The sequence below is a fragment of the Pseudorca crassidens genome, chromosome 3 (assembly GCF_039906515.1).
Source record: "Pseudorca crassidens isolate mPseCra1 chromosome 3, mPseCra1.hap1, whole genome shotgun sequence".
In the NCBI taxonomy this organism is placed as follows: Eukaryota; Metazoa; Chordata; class Mammalia; order Artiodactyla; family Delphinidae; genus Pseudorca; species Pseudorca crassidens.
Genome location: NC_090298.1, coordinates 48,520,154 through 48,540,232, shown reverse-complemented (window position 1 = coordinate 48,540,232; position 20,079 = coordinate 48,520,154). Strand labels below are relative to the sequence as shown.

The window sequence follows — 20,079 nt, the reverse complement described above, 5'->3', positions numbered from 1 at the left end:
CCTGTTACTCAACACTGGCAGACTCTACCAAGTAAAATGCTTTACACACCTTATAACAGCTACTTTAATGAAGCTGAGACTGACATGGAGAGCACTAGAAGAAATATGTCTATGTGGATTTTCCCCTGACATAAAAGACATATTAAAAGTATCGTAAGATACCAGGAGACTTGTAAAAGAATGTTCACAGCAGCTCTATTCAAAACAAGGTTCATCAACAGTGGGAGAGACAAATAAATTGTGGTGTCCTCATACCTAGAATACTCTATAGAGTATGTGCTGTCGAATAAGGTAGCCACTAGCCATGTGGCTATTGAACACTTGCAATGTGGCTAGAGCTTGATGTGAGATGTGCTGTAAGTGTAAAACAGACAACAGATTTTCAAAGACTTAATATGGAAAAGAAGTGAAATATATCAATATTTTTGTTGAATTGATATTTATGAATGTTGGTATGATATGAATATACTGAATTGATTTTTTAGATGTATTGAGATAAATAAAACATTATTAACATTAATTTTACTTGCTTCTTTTTAAGTGAAGCTAACAAGATATTTTAACTTATCCATGTAGCTCACACTGTACTTCTATTGGTATTTCTGGTGCTGCTTTAGAGCAATGAAAATGAATGAACTAATGGTACGTGAAACAATATGAATAAATCATATAAACATGATTTTGAATGAAAGAAGTCAGATACGTAACATTTAAAATCAGATAAGACTAAACCAGTGTTTAGTGATGTTAACGTTAAAACACAAAGCACCAAAGAAGTGATTACCATAAAAAATCAGGCAATGATTACCATGGGAAACAGAAAGGAGCCTATGACTGACTGGAAGGGGACATGTGGAACCCTCCAAAGTGCCGAGAGTCATCTATTTCTTGGCCTGGATGTTGGTTCACTTTGTTAATCTACACATACATATTCTATGCACTTTTCTGTGTTATATCTCACAATTTTAAAAGTTTTTAAGAAATGATCTCAAACTGCTTTCCTTAAACATTTATACTTGCTACATCAAGTAAAGACTTTGAAGAAAACCTAAAAGGATAGGGTTGAGTGACTGACTGGTCCCATATTTCAACTATATGTTGACAGTTGATACATGTGTTTACAAATAAGTGAGATAACAAGTTCAGTGTATAAAAGACTTAAAAGAAACCCTTTTTGAGATTTCTTACACACAATAATAATCATATCCTAAACTCTCTCTATATAAATTCTCATCTTTTTCTAAGAATAAGTTACTTTCTTAATATGAGGCATCATATCAGAAACTTACTGCCTTGGAAAATAAATTTTTTAAGAAAATGAAAAAAATTCTGAATATGCGCAAGTCAGTTTACTGACAACAGCTGACAAAGGTGAATTTGTGTTTACTATAACTGATACCTAGTATTTGATGAAACTTTACAAAACATAAACATATAAGAGCCAAGCTTTAACAAACGAGAAATTTTTCTGAGCAGAAAAGACTTGGTATCTAGTAGAAGGTACAAAACATTTCAAAAGAAATGTTTTAGGATGCAAAACTAAATTTAAACCTTCAGCTACCTAAGAGCAATGTTGATGATCTAATTCATATTTAATTCATTTTCATGCAAAAGAATTAAATTTATAAATGAAAAATAATCCAGAGAAGCAATCTATAGAATGATTATTTATACTCACCGTGAACTTGGTTGATTTCTGAATTCTGGGAAAGAATTTCATCTGCCAATTTTTGAGCAGTTGGCAAAACTTCTGTGTGGTGCACTGTGATCAAATACTGTACAAACTTTTGTAGTTGGTCTCTATTCATTTGAAAGAGAGTCTCTGAAATGGGAAGATGCAATTTGACCTGATCTGGCTTGCGGATGCGGTATAAAGACAGTGCCACAACATGGGCACAATAAAATATGTCCTTGTTTCCACAGCTGCAGGTCACTGAGGTAATCTTGCAACGATCAAAGCTGATGGCCACGTTACAAACAGTTTCTGGCTCCGATTGTATTGCAGGTTCTGTCACTGTGCCACTCAAGTGGAAACCTACGTGAAAGAAGGGGAGGAGAGTTCAGTTTCTGCATTCAGATGCTACAAAATACTTTTTTTTAATTTTTTTTATTTTTCCGTACGTGGGCCTCTCACTGTTGTGGCCTCTCCCGTCGCGGAGCACAGGCTCCGGAGGCGCAGGCTCAGCGGCCATGGCTCTCAGGCCCAGCCGCTCCGCGGCATGTGGGATCTTCCCAGACTGGGGCACAAACCCGTGTCCCCTGCATTGGCAGGCGGACTCTCAACCACTGCGCCACCAGGGAAGCCCTACAAAATATTTTAATTCTTTGAAATGCGCAGTGCTTGACAGCTGCAAGAATAAAACATGACAGCTTTTATTTTCAAGTAAAAACATTCAGGCCACTCCAACCTCCCTCTCCCTGCACCTTACAAGTAAAAAATAAATGCTATTTAACAGACATGCTGAAGTAGTTTATTGCACAGCCATATGAAAACACTTACTGCAGTATACCACCATCACACCTATATATATGTATATTCATACACCACATCATACCTATACCTAGAGCATAGCTTACCTAGAGTAAGCCATCATTACTGTTCTAAATCTGTGTGTGGTATATACCTGACCAAAATCCCCTAGATCAGTAGTTTTCTCCCCCAGCATTCCACCCTTTTTTAAACAACTTTTTAAAAATAGAGTAGGCCAGCTCAGCTTTCTTCTCAACAAACTCCTCCCTTCCTTCCACCTTTATTCCAGGCAGCCCCAATATTGCAACGTCTCTGAGCAGTATGTACAGGGGGAACTGCAAAGCCCATCAAATCGCACGCATACCATAGCTGAAGTAGCTCAATGACTATTTTCTTTCCTATCATACAGAGTAAAGCTGGTACAGAGGTAGGCTTTTAAACATGCTCACATGCTCACATGGGTGCACAAAATCACCAAGTGGCAAGGGGCCTTAGAGGCCTTGTAGCCTCAACTTAGAACCACACAGGAACCCTCCACAACCTCCCTCACCAATGGCACTTGGCCGCTGCTTCGAAGGATCCAGAAATGAGACACTCAACCCGCACAGGCAGCAACAGTTCCTTGGATAGCTCTAGCTACAGCTCACAGCCAATGAAAACTGCCTCTCACTGCCGCTGCCACCAGTCAGTCAGTCTCGTTCTGTTTGGCCAGGGCATACATCCCCCTCACTCCTTTTCCCTAAATATGGGGAAGCTTATCCTGAATGTTTTTGGCACACCATTCAGTTCCATCTACCCTCTCTGAAAGCCACATGCAGAGGGCCAGTGATAAACATTAAGGGGAAACCTCCAGGGCACAGGCTTACCTCAGGATTAAGTACCCGACAGAAACTTGAATGTCAGAAATGTATGAAGCCTCTGACTCTCTCAGCCTTCCACTGTCTATGCTACTTGAATAAAATTTACCTAGCAGGCCACTATTTCTCCAGGTTCCCCTTAAATCACAGGAGAAGGATCTTTTCACCATGTGGGAACTCTGGAAAGGATGCTGCACATGGAGCTACAGAGATGTGACACGAGAAGGACAGCCAGATGATGCCTAGAGTTCACAGGTGGGGCATCTGAACCCTACTTACTATCTCTTTCAAGAGAGGGGTTCCTTTAGGCCAGGGCGCTGGGAGAAACATTATTCAACTTACGAGAAATCTTTCAGAGTAATGTAACTTCATCTTGATAATTCATATTCAGCAACACAGTGGAAAGAGAAAAGTGTTGTCATATTTTTTTACCAGATTATCAACTTAAGAAGTGCATTTCCAAAAATCAAGTCACTATTACTGCTTCACAATAAGGAATTCTGATAACCGTAATACGGTAACCTCTGGTTTTCTTCCACAGAGATTATCCCTGTTTTTAAATGGATATTCCAGTCTCCTCCTCCATCTCTTTTGGTCAAGAAGTTTTTTTGGAAAACCGCAATTAAAGAAAAGATACATAGCAAATGTAATCATATTTTTAAAAAAATTTTAATGTATTTCCCCACGAGAAAAAAAGATCACATAAAAAGTAAACACCCAGGAAAATTTTAGAAATGAAGAATAATAAGAGCAGTCTTGCCTTCTTGTATACCAGTGCGCTAAAAGCTTACAATAATTAAAAGTCCATGGGACAGGCACAGATTAAGACAAGAAAAAGATCAATGGATCATAAATAAGTCCAGAAAGTTTCCAAGTATATTCTGTATACTTAGTGCAAAGGTTCTCTGTTTTCTACCTGTCACATATATATGTGTACAAAAGAAACTAGCTGTCACTATAGGAAGATAGTTATCATAAACCATTTATAAAATCAATCTCTCCCAGCTTAACACTATTTAATTTCTCCTTATCCACCAAGTCAACATCTTTGTCTCTCCACAAAAGTGATACTGAAGGACTCCCATCACAGGCAAAGCCAAGACAACTGAGAATCCAAAATAGTTAGACTAGTTAGTATTTAAATAGTCTGCAAGGCTATAGTGTAAGAGGTGCTTCAAAAGAGACTGATTTAACTATCAAAGAAGAGGCCCTTCCTAAATAGACATTTCCCTAAAGAAGACATACAGATGGCCAAGAGGCACATAAAAAGATGCTCAACAACACTAATTATTAGAGAAATGCAAATCAAAACTACAATGAGGTTATCACCTCACAAATCACCTCAAAATGGCCATCATCAAAAACTCTATAAACAATAAATGCTGAAGAGGGTGTGGAGAAAAGGGAACCCTCTTGCACTGTTGGTGGGAATGTAAATTGATACAGCCACTATGGAGAACAGTATGGCGGTTCCTTAAAAAACTAAAAATAGAAAGAACTACCATATGACCCAGCAATCCCACTACTGGGCATATACCCTGAGAAAACCATAATTCAAAAAGACACAGGTACCCCAATGTTCACTGCAGCACTACAATAGCCAGGACATGGAAGCAACCTAAATATCCATTAACAGAGTAATGGATAAAGACGATGTGGTACATATATACAATGGAATATTACTCAGCCATAAAAAGGAACGAAATTGGGTCATTTGTAGAGACCTGGATGGGCCTAGAGAGTGTCATACAGAGTGAAGTAAGTCAGAAAGAGAAAAACAAACGTTGTATATTAACACATATATGTGGAATCTAGAAAAATGGTACAGATGCTCTTATTTGCAAAGCAGAAACAGAGACATAGAGAACAAAGGTATGGATACCAAGGGGGAAGGGGGCAGTGGGATGAATTGGGAGATGGGGATTGACATATATACACTATTGATACTACGTATAAAATAGATAGCTAACGAGAACCTACTGTATAGCACAGGGAACTCTACTCAGTGCTCTGCAGTGACCTAAATGGGAAGGAAATCCAAAAAAGAGGGGATATATGTATACGTATAGCTGATTCACTTTGCTGTACAGCAGAAACTAACACAGCATTGTAAAGCAGCTATACTCCAATAAAAATTTTTAAAAAAAGAGAAGAGACCCTTAGCAGAACCAATGAAGCCATCAAATGGTTTTGCAAAACAGAGTTTTCTTCATTCGTGTGAGTTGTACAAGTCAGAAGTAAAGTATAGTGAATCCTGATATCGTACAATTATGCTGGGGGAAAACCCCACCTACTATCCAATTATATTATGTTGAGTATTTATCATTCTCATAAAATTTTTTAAAAAACAAACTATAAAATATTGTGACTTCCAAAACTAACTCAAGAGATGTGTGAGGACACAAATAAACACATTCATGTCTTATAAAAGTACACTTCATTAATGTAATATTGTCAAGATTAAGGCATTTCATGAATGTTCTTTTTCCAAGTAATTCTAGATTATCTTTCAAGTATCCAAACTCCTTTTTAAAATTCCAACTATTTTGGGGCTTCCCTGGTGGCTCAGTGGTTGAGAGTTTGCCTGCCAATGCAGGGGACACGGGTTCGTGTCCCGGTCCGGGAAGATCCCACATGCCGCGGAGCGGCTGGGCCCGTGAGCCATGGCTGCTGAGCCTGCACGTCCGGAGCCTGTTCTCCGCAACGGGAGAGGGCACGACAGTGAGAAGCCCGCGTACCGGAAAAAAAAAAAAAATCCAACTATTTTTGTTGGAAATATTTCTAAATGTAAGTTTTACCTTGCCACCCTAATCAGCTGACCATTCAGGGTATTACCAAGTGAATGGGACAGCATTCCCTGTAAGAGACAACTGCAGGTGGCAGTATTTTTTAAGTGGGCTCTTGTTTTTTTCTCTACTATCAGCTATCACAATGACTCCCCTCCTATACTGCTATCCTTTTTCATAGAAAATTCTTTGCCCTCAGGTCAGCTGCACCTCTAATTTGATTAGATTTGTGTCAACTATTTAATACTCAGAGGTCTATTTGGGGTTTTTCCCTCCTTACTTTTAGGTTGGGATGGCTGATGTTGCTAGAGGTAAGAGGCTTTACTTTAGATACAAGAAAGTTACATACACACAGAGGCGACAGCAGGTACACTAGTTTTTAAGACAGTGCAATACTGAGTCAACATGTAGGAGGTTCCATCACGCCTCTCTTCAGGGTTGTGTGGTCGTGTATTTTGGCCTCTCCAATTTGAGGAAACTTTGAAATTCCACCAACTCACTCTCTCTGGGTCCTAAATCATACCATAGCACTCACAGGAGAAGCAAGGAGAATATTCCTCCCTCAAAGATAACTAGAGATGTCCCGATAGACATTCTTCCCCCACTCCTTCCTCTGCACCCCTCAATAGTCTTATCCTTTAGGTACTGCGTGACTTGAAACAAAAAGTAATGTTCTTGAGAATGGATTTTGCCTTTCTGGAGTTCTGACAATCCCAGATGACCAGCGGCTTTGGGATTGTAAATGCAAAAATCTCCTTCTAGGACAGTCAGCTGTTCGATATGACAGAACTGAGGACACAGAAAGGGGTAATCCTGCGCTCTGTGGTAAACCATGGATAATTAGCTGTTTTATTTTCAAAGAACTAAAACTGAAGAAACTACATAAATCTTTTTTAGTAAATATATTTGACTTTACAAAATATAATCTGTCAAAGACAGTTAATTCCATAAGAGCAAACCTCACAGGGCAGTCAAATCGTTTTGTCGTCATGCCACCACAGCACCCAATATAATGATAGTATTCACGTTCTCAGCCTGCAGGAACTAAAGAAAAACAAAGCAGAAACCAAGGTTCAGTGTTGTATAGGCCTTGGTAACAAGACTTTGATTCGGATCAGGTTCTGTCCACTTAAATGCTGTGTGATCTGGGCATATTGTTTACCCTTTCTGATACTTGCTGTATTTTGTGCAAAATGTGGCTAGAAATACCTCCTAGGATTGTTTTGGGGATTAAACTGAAATAACATATGTAAAGCACCTGGCATGTAGTAAAAGTGCTCATTAAATTTTATTTCCCTTTCCTTCCCTTCCCAGCTGGAGAAATAGCGGGGAGGGGTGCTGGAAACATTCCCTTTATCCATAATACGTTTTTTTTCCTCTATGGCTACTGGAATCTTGGGGGGAAGGAGGAACCTCATTCTGGAAGTAACTTGGAAAATAAATGCGAAAGAGTGTACTTTCACACAGAGAGAACTAGAAAATGTTCGGGGAGAGATTTTTTTAGGTAACCATAGATACCTCAAAAATATTATAATGCAATGATTCTCAAAGCATGGTCCAGGGATACCCATAGCTCCCAGAGAGGCTTTCAAAACATTTTCATTTTTGCACTTGGACCTTATGGTACGTCAGTAGTTTATAAGACTTAGCAGGGAAACACTGAAGGGGCAAATTTCTCACATGAGAACTACACAATTGAATCTACATTCAATCTACATTAATTTCACATTAACGAGAATTAAGGTTTCTAGAAAGTAAATATTAAATTCTTCACTGATATTCTAAAAATAAGCTTTCCTTGAAAGCTGATTTTCCATATCTAAGGTTAGATTTTAGCTGCATTTTAAAGGTGACAAGGAGACCCATGGTATCAGACCGGAGAGACAACTGTTTTAAAATACACAAAGAATTTCTAAAGCTTGGCCACTTTGTGCATATATGTATATGTGCTCAGTTAACTGAAAAATGGTAACAAACTGAAAACATTAGAAATTGTCTAAGCTAAAGTAAACTGGTAGACATGAAATAAATACACACTAAAAACTACTGCTTTCAGGGCACATTCTTTTCAGAAAAATATGCATCTTGTGCATGAGGTGCTCAAGTAACATATTTTTTGTTGAAAAAGAATTTAACAGAAGCACTGGTGTAGTACTTACACAAATACATCTTTCACCCTTTTCCTAAATAAAAAGAACCCCCGGGGAAATTAAAGGCAGAAACCAAAGCAATGCAATGTTATGGCTGAAAGGATGGCAAGGGTTGTAAGAGGTTTCTTTTAAGTTTCTAAAGCTAAGTCTAAAAATGCAGAAGTGTTAACCACTCTCATAACAAAGCATTCATTGGTTTGCTAAACCCAGTGCATTGGCTAAATGTATAGTAACTAATACCTGATTATGTGCCCCTGGTAAAATATATGAGTTAATCATTGCCCCACAAAACCCAACTTTTACCTTTCCTAACTCTGAGAACTGCACACAATCTAACATGCCATGCTGCAATTATCAATTTAAAAAAAAAGTTTTAATTCAAATCAAGCTTAATTTCCAGATCAGCAGTACAGACACATTAAGGGACCAAGACAGAGGCAATAAACTCAACTTAAAACCAACTTGTCTAAAATATGATATTCTTTCTTCAACTACGTAACTTTCTCAAAGGGATATCCTAAATTAAAGAGACTGCATCCTGTGAGCTGGCTAATTAAATCCTCTAGCCCTAATTTCTAACACTAAGCTTAAACAGCTTATGGAAAGACATTAGGAGATTTTGCCGGCAATCACTAATGAAGTGGTTTCCGTCTTTCAGAAAAATTATTTTTTAAAGGAAAAGCTTTGTTTTGAAGTCCACCTTTAAAATGCCTATTTGGACTAGAATTGCTCCTACACTTCATTAATATTTGAGAGAAAGACAATGGCAAATTAATGCAAAGACCAGACTGTAAACCACAGCACACCATATAAACAACATAAAAATTTACGGAGCATGCACTGGATGGGCCCAATCAAGAGTTCCCAGAGGCACTCTGTTCCGTATTGGTTTTGTTTCCTCGTTAATTTAGATCCTCACAATACTTCATACAAGGACCCGTATGATCAGAATAACTGTGTTAGATATGAATGGCATTACATAGTTATTTAATATTATTCCTGAAAAAAAAAAAAGACACTTATCCACTAATTTAGCCATCTGTAATGAGCACCTAGAAGAAGCTGAGTTTAAGGAGAGCGTGTTGGATTTAAAAAAAAAAAAAAAAAAAGCACATCACTCTGTGTCATCCCCAATCTTGAAGTACATAAGCCCCTCCCCCCCATTACTGTCAAGTAATTTTCCAAAACGTATTTCTGTATTTTAACATGCATACTTGAGGGAAACAACCATTGCCCAGCCCCAGATTCTGGGTGGGCAGCCGGGGGAGGAGGGGTGATAAACAAATTAGGTAGAATTTGAGTTATGCGCACAACTATAAAGCCACAAAGTGCTTAGGAATTTAAATTATCTGCCCCAATTTTTAAATTCCACTTTCTCTAATGCCAACCTTCTCTGCAAAGCAGCTCCAGACTTCCACCTTTCCTGAAGACCAGATCAGCCAGGCTCCCTTGCCCCGATCTGTATAGCCCCCAATGGCGCCCCTACAATTCAGTGCTCCCTCCTCTTCCCCTCCCTCACTTGGCCTCTCACCTGGATGCCCAACCTCTAAAGTACAGATTAAGTTTATTACAGCCCTTTGGTGTTCAGCTCTGAGCACCTCTACACACCTGTGTCTTACTTCCCCTAAGGGGGAAGGGGACAGAAGATCCTCTTACTTGTTTATTTCCTGTTGCTGCTTACAGCAAAACAACCTTTAGAGATGCTTGGCTATTTGCTTTAGGAGCTGAGGTGAAGGACAAACTCGAAACTAAGTCTGTTTACCAGAGCCAAGAGGTAAGGAGAAAAGTGTGCTCAGACCCCAGAAGAGAGAATGCAGGCCTCGGTAGCCAAATTCCTCCACCCACACCCTGGAACTCCGGCTTGACCCCTCAACTTTAAATTAAAGCCTATTTCTAAGTGTTCACGTCTCGCTTATACCAAGTTAAGCTCGAAGCAGAGGGCTGTGATATCATCTGAGACAGCAGAGTTCTGTAGCACCCTTGTCACAGAGGACTATCCTGGAGGAAACACTCAAGAAGCATTTGTTAGGTGAAAGAACGCACAAACCCTCTTACTCTCTTGGTAGGTGGAACATATAGTTTGGTGCATCTCAAACTGGAATGTGCATCAGGATTCCTGGGCCCCACCCCGTCATCCCAGGTGATGCTGTGGCTGCTGGTCCAGGGTCGCCGACCTAAGATGATTAGAATTCAGCCTAAACTAGGCTTTTCTAGTAAAAATACATTTAAGTAAACACAGTAAACAGAATAGTAAGGAATATGTGATTTTTCATATAAAAAATGTATACAATTTCTTGCTTATCATGGAACCGAAATGCTCCCAATTCCAAGAAGTCAGATATGAGACATTAAACTTGTCTGAGCGTTAAGGAAGAAAAATAAATGAAAAAAATCTTTATTAACAAAAATGTATTACTATCATAATTGTTAATACTTAGAGCTATACCATCCTATTTGAAGTGAAACCTTCATTAAAAATCTAAATTAAAATATAAAAATTTAAAAATGATCAGAGTATTTACTTCTACAAAAAGATTGTTTTACAATGTCCCATGGGATTCCTCATAATTGAAGGTTCTTTGTGTATTCAAAACAATCCAATTAACGGAAAAAAATTACTGGCAACTATTTTAGTAACACATTGTTTGCCTAAGGCAAAATGTACCCTATATGAGAAAGTCAGAGGCAACAGAATATGCAGGATAACACAAAGTGAGGCAGAATTTTAGAGAGAATTAGAACCTTCTAAAATAAGATCTGTTTTGTTAAATAACCTTAAGCAAGTAACAGCCTCAGTTTTCTCATCTAAAAAAGGATTAATAATATCTATCTTGTAGGACTGCTGTAAGAACTGACAAGGTATATAAACCACCACAAGGATTCCTTCTACGGAATGCCTGCTATCATCATTATTGTAATAGAAATGTCACATGCTCTTGGAAGCACAGCATTTCCAACACATGCACTAAAACCCTAGTCCGTTAGCGTGAGTGCACATGCTGCTTGAAATGTCAAGCTCCCAGGAGCATGCCAGCATTTCTATTACAATAATGGACAAGGGTTTGCTGTTGTTGCAGTAATTCTATACTAATATATACGTATTTCCAAATTAATGGAACTGCTATGATTTTTAAAAATTTGTTCCCATTTTACATAGCGCATTCTTAAAATGTGAGTTGCCTCCACATGGAAGAGAAAAGCAGGGGACTGAGAAGACTTAATTTTGTCTCAAATAACTTCCAGTTTCCCTAAGTGAAGCTATATATGTATAAACTGAATCACTTTGCTGTATACCTGAAACTAGCACAACACTGTAAATCAACTATACTTCAATTAAAAAAAAACTATTACCAAAAAATATAAACAAACAAGTCTTTAATAAGAAAAAAAAAGAACAGCAAGATAGATGTACTGATACTTTGGCTAAGAGGTACATTTTTTTCTTAAACACAGTGATAAAAGAGAAGCGAAGAGACTTTGGTTCAAAATGTGGATGAAACATACTAAGACATTCCCACCCATGTCTCAGAGCAGTGTGATTACAGATGAATGTTTATTTAACTTGTTTTGGTTGATGTAGGGGTAATGCTTTTTCTAAGATTTCTACAACGAACATAAATTACTTAGAAGAAAAAAAGTGCTTGGCTAAAATTGAAAAAGTGCTTAAGGTCTTCCCAAGAAAAGATTTGCTACATAAATGATGTCCAGCAGACATTCTGGGAGCCTGGCAATAACCACACACCAAGTTTAAACACTAAGGGTCATCAATGCCCTCAATGCAGTTCTGCCTACTGACTGGCCCAGCCTACTTTGGCAACAGGACACGCCCAGGCTCTCCTTAACCCATGGATGCTCAGCCCTCTTTTGGCTCAGCCATACTCCAGAGAAGACGTGTTACAGCACTCAGTATGACAAGGCAGAGAAAGACTCGGCTCCTGGTCCTAATTTCAGCCATTATCTAATGTTAGCCTCTTGGGCAAGTTACTTATTAATATCTATCTCTTCTTCCCTCTTCTTTCCTCATTTATTAAATAAAGGAAATAGATTTTTTTAAAAATAGTGTGTAGGCAGGCAGGAGTTATGAAGAGCTACCCATGACAAGATGAAGGATGGTAGTTACCACAACCACTCACACAAGACCTTTGACCTGCCCTGGCTGCTACAGAATTGAATCAATGGTCACCTCAAAGGACTTGGAAGCTATGGCTCAGGGAAGTGGAGAGAAAAAGGACAGACACTGCTATAGGTGCAGTCACATATATGTAACTGGCATGTGGGGAGAATTTTTTTAAAGTTTTGAAATTCAATACGAAAGCGAGTAAACATTTAATTTTTATCTACATAATTTTCAGCCATCTGTCTATAACTGAGATTCTTAAGGCATACCTTTTTGTTATTTTTCATATCTAAAACCTAATCGTTAAAGTCTCAGATTGCATAAATATAGGTGAAGTTTATTACACAGAATGTATAAAACACAAAATAATATAAAAACATAAAAGAAAGCCCATTAAAAATGAAATGAAAGGATTGAATCTATTGTCTGCCCTGCCTTCACCACCTAAATATCTGCATTCTTTCCCTACTATCCATTAAGTATTATGAAATATTAAATATTATGAACAACCACTTCCCTAATCCCTTAACTTGGTTAACAGGTGATATACAAGTCTCTATGGGAAGCATCCATGAACACAAGGGTTTCAGTTCTGAGAAGTCACTGGATTACTGGATAACTGATAGCTAAGAAGTCAAATCAGAGGTGGTTTCCAGAAATAAAAAAGAGAAACAGTACAAACCTTCATTTCCCAAATTGTGTTCTATGTATGTTAACAGGTATTTATCGGGGTGTCCTATGAGAGAAGGACTGATAACACCCTGGTAGCACTTACAAGTACCTAGAAACAGTGCCTGGCGTGTGACACGTGCTCAATATTTACTGAGAAAACGAACGAATGAATGAAGTAAAAATTTTATTTAGTAGAGAGGTTAAATAAAATCTGAATACTCTACCAAATTGCTCTAGCATGAATTTGAAGCTACAAGATAGAAAAGTCTGAAAACAAATTATCTATGTGCCTTACTCAGGAAGCATATGTGCAGGAGTAGTAAGAATTAAACTTTTATTGTAGATAATAACCCTGTTTACGTGTGACTTTTTCAAAATCTCACAAAAGTACCACTAATAATATACACTACTTCAAAAAGCAATTTGGTTTTATTTATTTCTTCTGAAAGCAAAGTACGTAAATGAAGAGACATATTCCATTTTTGCCTAGAAGAGTTTTTTAACATCTTTATTGGAGTATAATTGCTTTACAATGGTGTGTTCGTTTCTGCTTTATAGCAAAGTGAATCAGTTATACATATACATATGTCCCCATATCTCTTCCCTCTTGCGTCTCTCTCCCTCCCTCCCACCCCTCTAGGTGGTCACAAAGCACCGAGCTGATTTCCCTGTGCTATGCGGCTGCTTCCCACTAGCTATCTATTTTACATTTGGTAGTGTATATATGTCCATGCCACTCTCTCACTTTGTCCCAGCTTACCCTTCCCCCTCCCCGTACCCTCAAGTCCATTCTCTAGTAGGTCTACATTTTTATTCCCGTCTTGCCCCTAGGTTCTTCATGACCATTTTTTTTCTTTTTTTAGATTCCATATATATGTGTTAGCATACGGTATTTGTTTTTCGCTTTCTGACTTACTTCACTCTGTATGACAGTCTCTAGATCCATCCACCCCACTACAAATAACTCAATTTCGTTTCTTTTTATAACTGAGTAATATTCCACTGTATACATGTGCCACATCTTCTTTATCCATTCATCTGTTGATGGACACTTAGGTTGCTTCCATGTCCTGGCTATTGTAAATAGAGCTGCAATGAACACTGTGGTACATGACTCTTTTTGAATTATGGTTTTCTCAGGGTATATGCCCAGTAGTGGGATTGCTGGGTTGTATGGTAGTTCTATTTTTAGTTTTTTAAGGAACCTCCATGCTGTTCTCCATAGTGGCTGTATCAATTTACATTCCTACCAACAGTGCAAGAGGGTTCCCTTTTCTCCACACCCTCTCCAGCATTTATTGTTTCTAGATTTTTTGATGATGGCCATTCTGACCAGTGTGAGATGATATCTCATTGTAGTTTTGATTTGCTTTTCTCTAATGATTAGTGATGTTGAGCATCCTTTCATGTGTTTGTTAGCAATCTGTATATCTTCTTTGGAGAAATGTCTATTTAGGTCTTCTACCCATTTTTGGATTGGGTTGTTTTTTTGATGTTGAGCTGCATGAGCTGCTTGTAAATTTTGGAGATTAATCCTTTGTCAGCTGCTTCATTTGAAAATATTTTCTCCCATTCTGAGGGTTGTCCTTTGGTCTTCTTTATGGTTTCCTTTGCTGTGCAAAAGCTTTCAAGTTTCATTAGGTCCCATTTGTTTATTTTTGTTTTTATTTCCATTTCTCTAGGAGGTGGAGTCAAAAAGGATCTTGCTATGATTTATGTCATAGAGTGTTCTGCCTATGTCTTCCTCTAAGAGTTTGATAGTGTCTGGCCTTACATTTAGGTCTTTAACTCATTTTGAGTTTATTTTTGTGTATGGTGTTAGAAAGTGTTCTAATTTCATTCTTTCATATGTAGCTGTCCAGTTTTCCCAGCACCACTTATTGAAGAGGCTGTCTTTTCTCCACTGTATATTCTTGCCTCTTTCTCAAAGATAAGGTGACCATATGTGCGTGGGTTTATCTCTGGGCTTTCTATCCTGTTCCATTGATCTATATTTCTGTTTTTGTGCCAGTACCATACTGTCTTGATTACTGTAGCTTTGTAGTATAGTCTGAAGTCAGGGAGCCTGATTCCTCCAGCTCCGTTTTTCTTTCTAGAAGAACATTTCTGTTGGATGTGGTGATGGTAACATTACAGAAAAAAGTCAGAAAAATGCAGGTATTGGCTCAGGGCTCTAACCACAATTTTCCTTTCAATATCAAGTAATCATTAAAGCTGTTTACAAATAATGATGATCTGATGTTACCAAACTTCAGGATTTTAAAAAATATTTTGAATAAGTTAAAATAGATAACTTCTATGCCAAATGTGGGACTACTGTTCATTTTAAACAAGAAATATAAACCCGAACAGCTTCAGATATGAAAGAGTGCTAATTAAGTAGCAATTACGTATACAATGGCTTAGCCTGTGTTGCATAATCAAAATAATGTGCCTGAGGCTTGTCAGTATAATGGAATGAGAACTGACCTGGGAGAGAGACTTGGGTTTTAATCCCAGCTCTGCTACTAACTAGCTGTTTGACCTTGAGTCTGTGGCTTTATTTTCATATCTGCAGAAGGAGGCTAAAGGACTAGGTCAGTGGTCCCTTACATTCTTTTCTTTTTTGAGAAGGAGCAGGGGGTGGGCACAGATCTCTTGACAAGCTAAAAAAGGGCAATAAACGCTCCCCAAAAAATATGCACAAAATTATGCAGAATATTTCATAGTTCAGCATGTTATCTATTCACTTATTTAGAATCTTATAGATCTCCCTATACTCCAACACCTTAGATTCTAAACAAGTCAAAGGCAACCAAAATATATATACTCACATTCAAAATACATGATGAAAACCCAGACTTTGGCTCAAAGTATTTTTTTCTTTGGTTTATAATGAACTTTCAAGGGCTTTTTAAAAAAGAATTTAATGTTTTTAAAAAGTATATTCAGTTTATTTCTAAGATGTTTACAGGCAACTGGAATACCTATCCAAGTACTCACCTATTTGGAGGCAACCATACTTATCCAAGTTCAAGAGACTATATTATCCATTCTTGAGAATAGGAGATTTATAGCCCACATAATACTAAGCACCAAATGATGAAACAACAGTAGTTCTAGAACAGGTTTATAATGGAAATTAAAGGAGGATAAATGATGATAAATAACTGGCATCATGTATAGGACTCAATGACTGATTACTACTCTATTTCATCATAAAACATACATATTAAATGCAGATAAAAATACAATAATTCAACAACATAAAAGACCAATCAAAAGATATGCGGTCAACTTCTTTAATCAATCAGAATTATTATGTTTTAAAAAGCTACTTTAATTGCCTAAAACATAAATAATTATAGTCAAGGAAAATTCCATGGTTTAAAGCAAAAAAATAAAACTTGAGAAATGAACTATGTGGTTAGTTTTCAGGCTTTGGAATTTTGAGGAAAAAACATATGGCCATACATTATAAATCAAGCACGTTAGCTTAACAAATGTTTCATATTATTCATACTAATTTCTCTGGCTGAGTATGAACCCCACTACTTCAGACTGTAATAAAGTTGCCTCTTTTCTTTTACTTAGAAGGGTAGTCAGAAATTGGAAAAGGCCTCACCTCCAATAGAAAGTTATTTTTCCCTGCTTCAGAAAACCTGTAAATGTTAGGACTGTAAAACATGGTAGAGGGAGAAGAGTAAAGATGAGATGAGTGACAGCTACCACAGTATCTTCTACTGGTCTAACTGGTCCTTCTCTTTCATTTCTCTCTCTCTCCTAACATTTGTTCCTTCAAATTCTTCTCACACTTTCCCCCTTTACTAAACGCAATTGTACCTTGCCTCATTCCCTTATCCTTCACTCCACTATCAAAATTACCTTTATATACACATGCACAGCAGGAAGGAATTCATTAGAAAAGGCTAAGAGAATCTTTTCTGTGGCAGCTATATTCTCCAGCAACTCCAAACTCTACCCAGACCATTTATAAACTAACTGGGGACATCTGCAGTTATTCTGAGCCAAGAATAAAGTTTTTTATTTGGGGGACAGCTTGACAGGTCTACTAGAAACACAAGTCTAAGTTTATTAAGTTTTAAAAAAATATATATCAAAATTCAGCATCTTATTAAACAAGAGGGTAAAAAAATCTAGGCAAGCCAAAGAAATATTAGCCTTAAAATAATTTCTAAAAAAGCTAAGGAATTCCACTTCATTCTCTTTGATGATTCTTCCTCAAACATATTTTGTTTTTCTCTAAATAAATATATGAAAATTATAGTTACCATTCTTTTTGAAAAGGCCTCTGATATATCAAATCTTTCTACGAAACTGAATTTTCCTGGTATAACAATGACAGCCATACTAATGATATAATTTTTAAGGGGGAAATTCAGAAGCGAAAGGTTGATACCCTAAGGGAACACTAAGCTGGTATTAATCAGATTAAATGAAGATCTGAATTCATGATCATGACTTTACTAAAACAGTAGTGCTGTATGCTCAAAAACTTTGGCTCTTAGTAATTCTTTTTGTTTTTAAAGATTTATTTATTATTCATTTATTTATTTTATTTTTGGCTGCGTGGGGTCTTAGTTGTGGCACGCAGGACCTTCATTGAGGTGCGTGGGCTCTTTGTTGTGGCGCGCGGGTTTCTCTCTAGTTGTGGTGTGCGGGTTTTCTCTTCTCTAGTTGTGGCACGCAGGCTCCAGGGAGCGAAGGCTCTGTAGTTGTGGCATGCAGGTTCCAGAGCACGTGGGCTCTGCAGTTTGCAGCATGCAGGCTCTCTAGTAGAGGCATGCAAACTCAGTAGTTGTGGCACGTGGGCTTAGTTGCCCCGTGGCATGTGGGATCTTAGTTCCCTGACCAAGGATCGAACCCACGTCCCCTGCATTGTAAGGTGGATTCTTTACCACTGGACCACCAGGGAAGTCCCACCTCTTAGTAATTCTTAAGAACAAAAGGTTTAGCCTGAAAAACTGAGGGAAGATTTATTCCTGGAAGCAGCATGTTCACTTCAACAGGTTGATGAAAATCTTTCAAAAAATGTATGAACATTTTAACTTTCTAAACAGTATCAAAAAAATCTAATTTAACACTTGCTTGATGACTCAAGGTTATCATGATGAACATTTACTGCATTATGTCCTCCCAGCAATGCCCTCAACAGCATTACTCAGCCAGGTTATTGGCCTTTTAGCTAAAGAGCTTCTGCACTGCCCTGATGGCCGAGTACTGGTCTGCTCTTTCTCTCTCCTTCCTTGCGGAAGTCAAATGCACCCTTCTCATGCTGACATTTTGACTAATAGCTGCATCCCCTCTAGTTCTTCTAAAATGTTGGTTTATATCTTTCTAGGACTTTGGAAACTAGATAACCACCATTTTTAGAGCTGTGTAAAAATAAGACTAAATGAGGTCTGAGCACAGGCCTCAGGTTTTCTTCTGAGTTAAGTGCTCATACTGGAGTCTGGGGATATTGGTGGATTTAGCTTGGCAGTTTCAAGGGCTCTTCTTTTGTCCTTGATTCATTGTTCTCAATTATATATCCCAGAGAGAAAGTAATAATTAGAGAAAAATGAATAAACTACTTTTCAAGTTTTCCACAAAAGTGCCATGAACTTGAAAAGGTAAATTCTGAAATTACTTCTCATTACTAGAAATATATGATGTGGTAACATGTCTGATTAATCACTTCTACCAATATTAATAAGAAAGGGTTAACTTTTCTACCTGTCACCATATGAATCTCACTTTTCCCTCACACATAAAAAAATAACTTTTAGGATAAACATATCTAACATAAGAAGTCTAAACATAAGAAGGCTCTATGTTTTTTCAAGAAGAACACTATTTAAAAAAACAAGATACGCCCAGGTCTTGGTTTCTAAATACCAATAAAAGAAACCAAAGCTTCTTGGAAAAAAATGGCTGATTCTAGGGTTGGGATGAAGAAAATACTGATGCCAGAAAGAAAGTGCTTAAAAAAAATTGAGGGAACTGTCCCATCCTGAAAGAGTCCCCAATGGCCAGGATGCAACTATTTGAGCAGCAAAATAACATTAGTACTGGATTATAACTCAAAGAATAAAATAAATATCTGACTCCATACTGCTAAAAATTATTAAATGAATAAATAAATAAATGAAGAAGGGACACATCTTCATTATAGAAGAATTCCAATTAAAAAATGTAGAGAGGATGAGAGAAATAAAAATCATCATTAGAATACCACAGTAATATTTGCTGCAGGCCAAGATATACTGATGAATGATAAAATTAGTGGGTAAAGCTTTAAAGAGAAACAGAATACTTGCATAGTCTCAAAGAATCTCCCCTCCAGATATGTAACTTAAATTATTTGATGCTCCTCCCTCCAGTAGGTGGAGCTTAATTCTCCTCCCCTTGAGTATGGACTGGACTTTAGTAACTCCCATCTAATGAAAAGTAAAAAACAGTAGCTTTATAGCGGAAAAACCTGTCACTTAAGCAAGTGATCACGGTTAGCATAACCAACTGCAAGTCGAATTGATATCAGGTACCCCTGAAATGAGAAGTGAACATTACTATTTCTGTGATATTCTTGCAAAAAATGCACAACCGCAATCTAACGATGAGAAAAGCATCAGACAACTCAAATTAAGGGACATTCTACAAAAATACCTGCCCAGTATTCTTCAAAAGTGTCAAGGTCATAAAAGACAAAGAAAGACCACTAAACTATCACAAATTAGAAGAGACTAGGAAACATAATGACTAAATACAATATGATATCCTGGACTGGATGCTCAAAAAGGACATTAGGAGAAACGCTGGGGAAATCTGAATAAAGCCTTTAGTTAATAGTACTGGACCAATGTTAATTTCTTTAGTTCTGACACACGGTTGTATAAGATGTCAGCATTAGGGGAGGCTGGGTAGAGGGCTTATGAAAACTGTACATCTTTCAACTTTTCTGTAAATCTGAAATTATTTCAAAATAAAAAGTTTTTTAAAAAGAAATCTGATATGGTTACTAGTTACTTAGTATGGTTACTTAGACCTT

The 20,079-nt window shown here is 37.5% G+C and overlaps 1 protein-coding gene across 1 annotated transcript in view; it reads right to left on the bottom strand.

The window, feature by feature from the left end:
* The window catches only part of ZSWIM6 (zinc finger SWIM-type containing 6), a 204,078-nt gene that overhangs the window by 74,831 nt on the left and 109,168 nt on the right, over positions 1 to 20,079 (bottom strand). Inside the window, exon 2 of the mRNA XM_067730771.1 lies at positions 1,679 to 2,035. Coding sequence (XP_067586872.1) covers positions 1,679 to 2,035 — 357 coding nt within the window. The remainder of the gene's footprint in view (positions 1 to 1,678; positions 2,036 to 20,079) is intronic.